At 51.7% G+C, this 9,494-nt stretch overlaps 2 protein-coding genes across 2 annotated transcripts; both read right to left on the bottom strand.

Moving 5' to 3' along the window:
- Nucleotides 1–245: 245 nt before the first annotated feature.
- On the bottom strand, nucleotides 246–767 carry LOC121358180 (noelin-2-like). Its single transcript, XM_041476116.1, has one exon. The coding sequence runs from the start codon at nucleotides 698–700 to the stop codon at nucleotides 458–460; it is 243 nt and encodes an 80-aa protein (XP_041332050.1). The 5' UTR covers nucleotides 701–767; the 3' UTR covers nucleotides 246–457.
- Nucleotides 768–2,942: 2,175 nt separating this feature from the next.
- LOC121358178 (noelin-2) lies at nucleotides 2,943–8,345 on the bottom strand. Its single transcript, XM_041476112.1, has 6 exons — nucleotides 7,924–8,345; nucleotides 6,331–6,480; nucleotides 5,801–5,956; nucleotides 5,082–5,301; nucleotides 4,364–4,470; nucleotides 2,943–3,822 (listed from the first exon to the last, which is right to left on the bottom strand). The coding sequence occupies exons 1-6, from the start codon at nucleotides 8,059–8,061 to the stop codon at nucleotides 3,145–3,147; spliced, it is 1,449 nt and encodes a 482-aa protein (XP_041332046.1). The 5' UTR covers nucleotides 8,062–8,345; the 3' UTR covers nucleotides 2,943–3,144.
- Nucleotides 8,346–9,494: the final 1,149 nt, after the last annotated feature.

Genomic DNA, 9,494 nt, shown 5'->3' with positions numbered 1-9,494 from the left:
CCCAAAAAATACAGAAAAACCCAAGGCAGAGCAGCTCCATGCGCCATGAATCCAACAGAATTCCAGAAGAACCGAGGAGGAGGAGGAAGAGGAGGGGAAAAAATTGCAGAATTGGGAGAAAAATGTGGAGGAAAAAATCCAATGAGCTAGGAAAAAAATGGGGAAATAAAGGGGGGAAGAGGAAAAGAGGGGGGAAAGGGGGACAAAAAAGGGATAAAAAGAGAAAAAGGGGGGGGAAGAGGGGAAAAAAAGATAAAAAGGGGGGGGAAAAGAGGGGAAATGCAACATAGGTACAAAATAATGGGAATAAAGCAGAATTTCAGTGTGGGACACGCAGAGAACTGGGAATTTCCACCTCGTCACTGCGTCCCTCTGGAATTGCAAGGACGGTAAAGGGGAAGCGTGGAAGCGTAAAAAACAAAAAGCTGGGAATTCTCTCTCCCCTTGGGAATGTCCATCACAGCTCTCCGGCCGTGTTGATGACATGGAAGAGCGTGACGTTGTAGATGACCTGGTGGCCGTTATTCCAGGTGTAGAGCACCCTCTCCCGTGGGTTGTAGTCCAGCATGGAAATGTGGGAATACTGATTATGGAAGGGGATATCCGTGTATTCGTAGCTGGAAGTGTTCGTGTGATAAGCGAAATAAATCTTGGCGCCGGCTAGGTGGGAATTGGTGACGTAGAGAATCCCGCAGATCATGAAGGATTCACCCGCGCTCCGTTTGGGGTATCCCGTATCCCAGCTCCGCAGCACTTCCAAAGTGTGCGGGTCCACCCTGGAGCCCTGGGCTTTGTGGTTTTCAAAACCCCAGCCCTAACCCTGACCCTAACCTAACCCTAACCCTAATTCCAAACCCTAACCCCAAACGTTAACCCCAACCCTAACCCCTAACCCCTAACCCAACACTGTCCCTTTTCCTTGGCATACAAAACTCACCAGCCCAGGTTCCTGATGTCAGTTTACATGTGGGTTCGTGGTGGGGTGTTCAGTTTTTCTGTGCAGGATTTCTCCTCTACAAAGCTGCCAGCATCTCGCCCTAGCCACAATGGCTCCACTGGGCCTGGAACTTACAGACTTTAGACCATCAATGTCTTTCCCAATCCACTCCGTCACCACTGGCCCTTTTTAAATGCATTCCACTGCAGTCCTAAAACTCTGCATTTTCATCGAGCAATCCCTCTCTTTCTGACCCTGAAAATATTTCAAAAACCCCTGAAATAGTCTTTAAAAACTCCTTAGATTACTATTTAAAGCCAAAAAAGTCCTAAGAAACCTTCAAAATTTTCTTATATATCCTTAAAAGTTGTAGAAATATCCTGAGATAAACCTGCTTAGCCTCCTGGCCCCACCTCTTGCTCTTCCTGTTCCTCCCTCAGCTCCCAGCCTCTGTCATCCTCAAGCCCCCACAGTGTCCCTCAAGAGGCCCCTCAGCCTCTGTCATGGCCTGAAAGGACCCTTAAAAACCCTATACATTCCCTAAAAAAGCCCTAGTTTTCAAAGTGCCACAAAAACCCCAAAATAGCCTCAGAATACCCATAAAATACACTAAAAATTCCTTACTTCTAAAAAACCCCTCTAACACCCCTAAAAATCCCCAAAGAACCTTTTAAAAAATCCCTAAATAGTCCTAAAAGAGCTCTAAAGATACCCCAAAAGTCCTTATTCCAGGTGTAGAGCACCCTCTCCCGTGGGTTGTAGTCCAGCATGGAAATGTGGGAATACTGATTATGGAAGGGGATATCCGTGTGTTCGTAGCTGGAAGTGTTCGTGTGATAAGTGAAATAAAGAGATCCCTCAGTACGCGAGCATTTAGCCAACACTGAACCCGCCACACCATGTCACCCCACTGCCAGTCCCGCCTTGCTCCCATCCCAGTCCGGATCCCATTCCCAGTCTCATTCCCTGTCCCGAATTCTCTGTCTGGTTGCTATTCCCGTATTCCCAGTCCCATATTCTCTGTCCTGTTTTTGTATTCCTGGTCCAGCCTTTCCATTTGTATATTCCCTGTTCCATTCCCATATTCCCGTTTCCACTCCCACTCCCAGTCCCTGTTCCCTCTCACCAGGTGCCGCCACCATCGCTCCGGCCCCTTGGATCCCTCCCTGCCGTGCTGGCCGTAATTCCCAATTAAATTCCAAATTAATCCCTTCAGGGCCTTTTCCCGGTGCTGCCCAGAGCCAGCAGGAGCTCAGGCGCACTTCCCAAAATTCTTCCTCTGGTGCCAGGACTGGGATCTGTGCCCATTCCCAATCTCCAGTGGGATCTCTGCCCGTTTCTGGGATCTGTGCCCATTCCCAATCTCCAGTGGGATCTGTGCCCATTCCTGGGATCATCCCAAACCTTCAGGACTATCTCAAATCCTCCATCCCCTCTGGATCATCCTAACTTGTTCATCTCTCTTTTCTTCTTTTCCATCCTCTTTTCCCACCCTTTTCCATCCTTTTTTCCTCTTTTCCATCCTTTTCCCCCCTTTTCTGTCTCTTCTTCTTTGGAAAAAGAGGTGGGAAAAAAGCAGGAAAAGATCAGAAAATCCCTGGGAGCGAGAAATTAAAATAATAAATTTTTAAAATAATTAAAAACCAGACAGAAGGGAGGGGGAAAAAAAGTCATCAACTCCCACCAAAGGCTGGAGAGACTTTTTTTTATTTGCTGTCGAAATAAAATGGAATTTGGCCCCGAAATTCCCCCCAAAAAATACAGAAAAACCCAAGGCAGAGCAGCTCCATGCGCCATGAATCCAACAGAATTCCAGAAGAACCGAGGAGGAGGAGGAAGAGGAGGGGAAAAAATTGCAGAATTGGGAGAAAAATGTGGAGGAAAAAATCCAATGAGCTAGGAAAAAAATGGGGAAATAAAGGGGGGAAGAGGAAAAGAGGGGGGAAAGGGGGACAAAAAAGGGATAAAAAGAGAAAAAGGGGGGGGAAGAGGGGAAAAAAAGATAAAAAGGGGGGGAAAAAGAGGGGAAATGCAACATAGGTACAAAATAATGGGAATAAAGCAGAATTTCAGTGTGGGACACGCAGAGAACTGGGAATTTCCACCTCGTCATTGCGTCCCTCTGGAATTGCAAGGACGGTAAAGGGGAAGCGTGGAAGCGTAAAAAACAAAAAGCTGGGAATTCTCTCTCCCCTTGGGAATGTCCATCACAGCTCTCCGGCCGTGTTGATGACATGGAAGAGCGTGACGTTGTAGATGACCTGGTGGCCGTTATTCCAGGTGTAGAGCACCCTCTCCCGTGGGTTGTAGTCCAGCATGGAAATGTGGGAATACTGATTATGGAAGGGGATATCCGTGTATTCGTAGCTGGAAGTGTTCGTGTGATAAGCGAAATAAATCTTGGCGCCGGCTAGGTGGGAATTGGTGACGTAGAGAATCCCGCAGATCATGAAGGATTCACCCGCGCTCCGTTTGGGGTATCCCGTATCCCAGCTCCGCAGCACTTCCAAAGTGTGCGGGTCCACCCGGCTCACCACGATGTTCCCAGCATTTTGGTTGGTGGTGTAGACGGCCCAAAGTCCGTTTTCATCCACCATGAAGTCGATGTCGGAAAAGCCGCCCCAGGAATACGGGAAGGTGTTGTTGTATCCGGCGCCGGAGAGGCTGCGTTGAACCAGGACGCTGCGGGATCGGAAGTGGTAGCGGACGGCGACATTGCTCTGGAATTTGTTGTAGTACAAGGAGCCGTTGAAGACTACGTGGCCGGTGCCGGCCCAAGGGTGAGGCAGGAGGTGTTGGACGAAGTTTTGGCCGGAGACGAAGTCGGTGAGGCTGCGGAATTCCAGCACGCGGCGGCCTTTGTAGTAGCCATCCATGTACCACACCTGGAGGGGAGAAATGGGGTTAAAATGGGGGGAAATGGGGTTTTCAGGCTGCTCAAGGTGCGATCAAAAGCCCCTCAAGATGGGATCAAAACTTCTTCAAGGTGGGTTCCAAAACCTCATCGAGGTGGAATCCAAACGCACTGGAGATGCGATCAAATCCCCCCATCCAGGATTTTCAGAGAACAGTGCCCAAAAAGTACAGGGATTGTGCCCAAATCCCAACTCCGTGATTTCAGGACCCCAAAAACGCCCCATGGATTCCCAGCCAGGTGCCAAATCCATGGGTTTTGGATTTTCACCAGAAAACTGCTGGGATTTTGCCCAAATCCCCCTCAAATCCCAAATCCAAGATTTGAGCACCCCAGAACATTTTGGGGGATGTTAAGGGAGATTTTGGGCAGGATTTTAGATTCCCTTCCAGGTGCCAAATCCATGGGTTTTCAGGGATCACCGTGCCCAAAAAGTGCCAGGATTGTCCCCACATCCCCTCAGATCCAGGAGATTTTTTGGGAAAATCCTGGGTTTTGGGGGTGGCCCTCACCCGGCTGTCAGTGCTGGGCGTCATCGTGTCGGTCATCCAGGATCCAAAGCGCGATCCCGAGGCGCGGATGGTGATGGGATTGCTGACCCCTGTCAGCTTTCCACAGCCTGGAAAAATTGGGGGAAAATACTGGAGTTTTGGGAAAATCAGGGGTTTGGAAAAGCGGGAGTTATGAGAAAAATTAGGGAATTGGAAAACCGGGGGAAAAAAATGGGAATTAGGGAGGAATCAGGGATCAGGGCCGCAGCAGGATCAGGGAAGCCCTGGAGAGTCCGGGAATGGGATTGTGAAGGGGAAATGGGATTTCCGTTGGATTTTGGGGGATTTTTTGGGTGGATTTTGGACAGAATTGGTGGGAATTTGGGAGAGGTTTTGGGGGGGAATTTTGGCAAGGTTTTGGGGCATTTTGGGACAGATTTTAGAGATGTTTGGGGGAATTTAGAGGGGATTCTGGAGAGGTTTTGGAGGACTTTTAGGAGGGGATTTGGGGCAGATTTTGGGGGGATTTTTGGGTTTTTTGGGAGTGGATTTTGGGAGTGATTTTAGAGATGCTTTGAGGGGATTTTGGGGCAGATTTCGGGTGGATTTTTTGTGGGTTTTGGGGTGGATTTCAACAAGGATTTTGGAGAGGATTTTTGGGCCCATTTCCACCACGATTTTTTTTTTTTTTTTTTAGCATTTGAGGCAAAATTCGGGATTTTTAACGGGATTTTTTTACCCAGCTTCTGCAGGCAGGCGTGCAGCCGCGCCTCCAGCAGCAGCACGCGCTGCTGCAGCTCCTCGTAGTCGTAGGCTCCCATCTCCTCCTGGATTGCCAGGAGAATCCCGGAGAGGTTCCGGACCTCGTCCTTGAGGTGCACGATGAGCCGCGAGTCCGCCTTGTACTGCTCCAGCACCGGCAGCAGCGGCAGCAGCTCCCGCATCTTCTCCTTCAGATCCTGCAGGAAAAAATTGCTGAAAAATCGGCCCCAAAATCCCGGGATTCGCCTTTAGATCCTGCAGAAAAGAAATCAGGAAAAATGGCCCCAAAATCACAGGCTTCGCTTTGTTGTTCTTTCCGATCCTGGGGTAAAAAGTTTGGGAAAAATCGGTCCCGAAATCCCGCGGTTCACCTTCTGATCCTGTGGGGAAAAAATTGGGAAAAATCAGTCCAAAATCCCAGGGTAATGGCTTTTTTTGGAAGCTGTTTGTTCCTTGGGATAAATGGGGTGTTCAGGTTTGGGAATTCCAAAAAATCTTGGGATTTTCAGCTCTGGAAGCCCCAGAGGGATCCTGAGACCTGATCCCACAGGAAAAATCCTGAAATGCGGAAGAAATAAACAAGGGAAAAACTGAAATACAGCGGGAATAAATCAGGGGAAAATACGGAATAAATCAGGGGGGGAAAGGGCTGGAAAACCAGGATTTTTTTTGAGATAAAAAGTGGGAATTTCTCACCTGGAAGCTGCGGGCGTTGAGGGCTTTGTGGCCCTCGGAGGCCACGCGGAGCCGCGAGTCCAGGCCCTTCATCAGCGCCTCCGTGTTCCGCACGTACTGCAGGTCCCGGAAGGTGCGGAGATCCAGGACTTCCATGGACTGGGAGATGTTCTGCACCTGGAGGGGTCGTTAACGGCGTTAATCGCGGCCATTAGTGGGGTTCATCCTAGTCATTAATGGGGTTAACCACGGCCATTGATGAGGTTAATCACGGTCATTAATAGGGTTCATCTCTGTCATTAATGGGGTTAATTACTGTCATTAATGGGGTTCATCCTGGTCGTTAATGGGAATCTCCACAAGGATCCTCATCCCTGGAATCCCCACAGGGACTTTCACCCCAAGCCCAAATCCCCCCATTCCCAACAACAATTAACCCCTTCGTTACCCCCACAAATTAACCCATTAACAAATTCCACAACAATTAACCCGTTCCCGTCTGTTAACTAATTAATTAACAATCCGTTCTGGATCATTTGGGAATTCCCGACCTTTTCCAGGAGCTGCCGGAGCTGGAGGCTGCGGAGATCCCGGGAGCAGGATCCCTGCACGGGAATCACGGCGGTGCAGAGACATTTCCCATCCGGAGCCTGCGCCGAGGTGAAAACCTGCCAGCCCTCATCTGGGCTCTGGAAAAGGGTCTGGAACATTGGGGGCGGGACCTCAGAATTCCCGAAAAAACCCAGGATGATCTGGAAATCCCCAGGTCCCAGAGAATCCCGATCGCAAAATTCAGTTTATTCCCATTTTTGTCTCTTTTCCCCCTCTTTCCCCCCCATTTTTCCTTATTTTATCCCCCTTTTCCACTTTTTTCTCCCATTCCTCGGCAGATGACGTCACAACCTCGCTGACGTCACGCTGCACAGGGAAAAAAATAAAAAAAAAAAAAAAAAGAGGAAAATCCCTCCTGGTTCTCCCTCAAAAATTCGGGGAAAATAAAAAAGCAAAAAACTAAAAAAACGGGATGAACCTCGGGAATTACCCAGCACCGCGCCAGCCCCAAAATCGCCGTTTTTCCGCCCAAAAAGGAAAAAACAGGAATAAAAAAAAAATTCCCAGGAAAAAGCCGGGAGCAGCCGCAGCCCCTCCCCCACCCGCTGGAGCCGTCATGAATCCTTAATTAGGGAGCGTTAATGAATAATTAATGAGGGAGCGTTAATGAATAATTAATGAGAGCGGCCTGGCCGGAGGGGGGGGGAGGCGCTGGGAGGGATTTGGGATTTTGGGGGAAAAAAGGGAGAATTTTGCAGGGATGGAGGCGGAATTCGGGATTTTGGGGAAAAAGGGGGAATTTCCCAGGGATTTGGGATTTAGGGGGAAAAAACGGGGGGGAAAGGGGGAATTTCTCAGAGATGGAGGCAGGATCTGGGATTTTGGGATTTGGGGGGGAAAGGGGGAATTTCCAATGGAAGGGGCCCCAAATTCAGGGATTGTGTCACAAACATTCAGGAATGAGGGACCCCCAAATCCAGGGATTCTCCCTCATCCCAGAAACCCCAAAATCCAGGAATTAAAAAAAAAAGTGGGACTTCTTCCCCATCCCTGATCCCATTTTTCTGAGGTGGTGTGAGAATCCAATTTTTTCTTCCCGAATCCCAATTTTTTCTCCCCAAATTCCCAATATTTCCTCCCAAATCCCAATTTTTATCCCCAAAAGCTAAATCCCCAGGGCCGATCTGGGAAATTCCATCCCATCCCTTTGGGAAGGGGAGGAAAAAATCGGGAATTTTTTTTTTTTTAATCAGGTTTTCCCCAAAAAACTCCAAAAAAAAATTTAAAAAAAAAAAAAAAAAAACCTTTCCGGGATTTTTGGGATGAATTCTGCCCATGCCTGGTTTTAATTCCAGGGGCCGCTTCCTGGTGATTAATGAGGAACAAGGGTGGTTAATGAGGCGCTAATTAACGTCCGGCGGCCGCTAATTAGCCCGCGGAGTTGATTGACAGCTGGAGGGGGAGGAGGAGCTGGGAATGCGATCACAAAATTCAAAAAAAAAAAAAAAAAAATTAAAAAAAATGTAAAAATTAAAAAACCGACCCCTCCCGGTTCGGGGATTCCTCCCCCGGTACCGGGGGGGGTCACTCACGATTTTCTCGGATGTCCCGGCCCGGGACACGGCGGTGCCGTTGAGCCCCACGAGCGACGGGAGGGTCTGGGACATCCAGTTGGTGACCATGGCCATGGTGCTGAGCACGGCCCCGATCTTCAGCAGCGGCACCGTCATTGTCGCCGCCGCCGCCGCCACCGGCAGCGCCCCGTGCCCATCACCCCCCCCGGTGACACCGGGAACCGGCAGCGGCTCGAGGAGAGACCCCCCCCCCCCCCCCCCCCGGTACCGGGAACCGGGGGTGGCACCGGGAATCGGCACCGGTTCGATCGCAGCCCCCCCCCGCCGTAAAAACGCGGCACCGGGAATCGGAGGTGGCACCGTCACCTCTCCCCGGGGGTGGTACCGGGAACCGGCACCGGTTCGAGCAGAACCCCACCCGCCTTCAAAACGCGGCACCGGGAACCGGGAACGGCACCGGGAACCGGGACTCGCACCCTCGATCTCTCCCGGGGGTGGCACCGGGACCCGGTACCGGCCCGATCGGAGCCGCCCCCGCGGTTTTAAAGCGGTCCCGGGGTGGCACCGGGAGCCCCCCAAAGGCCCCCCGGGGGTGTCGCCGGTGTCCGGGGGTGTCGCCGGTGTCCGGGGGCGGCACCCCCGTCCCGGGGCTGTCGCCGGTGCCGGTGCCGGTGCCGGGCCCGCTCCGAGCCGCCCCCGCTGGGAGCGGGGCCCGGGGGTGACGTCGCTGCCGCTGGCCCGGGGCCAGCCCCGAACGGCCCCGAAACGGGGCGGGACCGGCACCGGCACCGGGGGCGGCACCGGGGCGGCACCGGGGCGGGATTAGCGAGGGGCGGGCTTGGAATGGGTTTGGGATGGGTTCGGGATGGGTTCGGGATGGGTTTGGGATGGGTTCGGGATGGGTTTAGGGCGGGTTTAGGATTCGGGATGGGTTTAGGGCGGGATTAGGATGGGTTTGAGATGGGTTTGAGATGGGTTTGGGATGGGTTTAGGGCGGGTTTAGGGCGGGATTAGGATGGGTTCGGGCGGGATTAGGATGGGTTCGGGATGGGTTCGGGATGGGTTTAGGGCAGGTTTAGGATGGGTTTGGGATGGGTTCGAGATGGGTTTAGGACAGGTTTAGGATTCGGGATGGGTTTAGGGCGGGTATAGGGAGGGATTAGGATGGGTTCGAGATGGGTTCGGGATGGGTTCGGGATGGGTTTAGGACAGGTTTAGGATGGGTTTGGGATGGGTTCGGGGTGGGAGCCCCCCAATATCCCAAATTTAGGGGACGGGAACCCCAAAATCCACCAGGACCCCCAAAATGCCCCCAACCCGGGCAGTTTTGGCTTTTTTGGGGGGGGGGAATTTTGGAGTTTTCGTAGTTTTTTGGTGGGGGGAAGTTTTTGGGGTTTTGGGGGGAATTTTGGAGATTTGTGGGGGAAATTTGGGGTGTTTTGGGGGGGGAAATTTTGGAGTTTTTGGAGAGCTCCTTTCCCCCAGTGTCCCCAGTTGTCCCCTAGTGCCCCCCCAGTGTCCCCCAGTTCAAACTGGAGGTGTCCCCAGTGCCCCCCAATGTCCCCAGTGGCCCCCCTCGCTTCCCTTCC

The sequence above is a fragment of the Pyrgilauda ruficollis genome, unplaced genomic scaffold, assembly GCF_017590135.1.
Source record: "Pyrgilauda ruficollis isolate IOZ18807 unplaced genomic scaffold, ASM1759013v1 scaffold379, whole genome shotgun sequence".
Classification (NCBI taxonomy): Eukaryota; Metazoa; Chordata; class Aves; order Passeriformes; family Passeridae; genus Pyrgilauda; species Pyrgilauda ruficollis.
The sequence above is the reverse complement of the archived record's forward strand: the minus strand, read 5'-3'. Positions and strand labels throughout refer to the sequence as shown.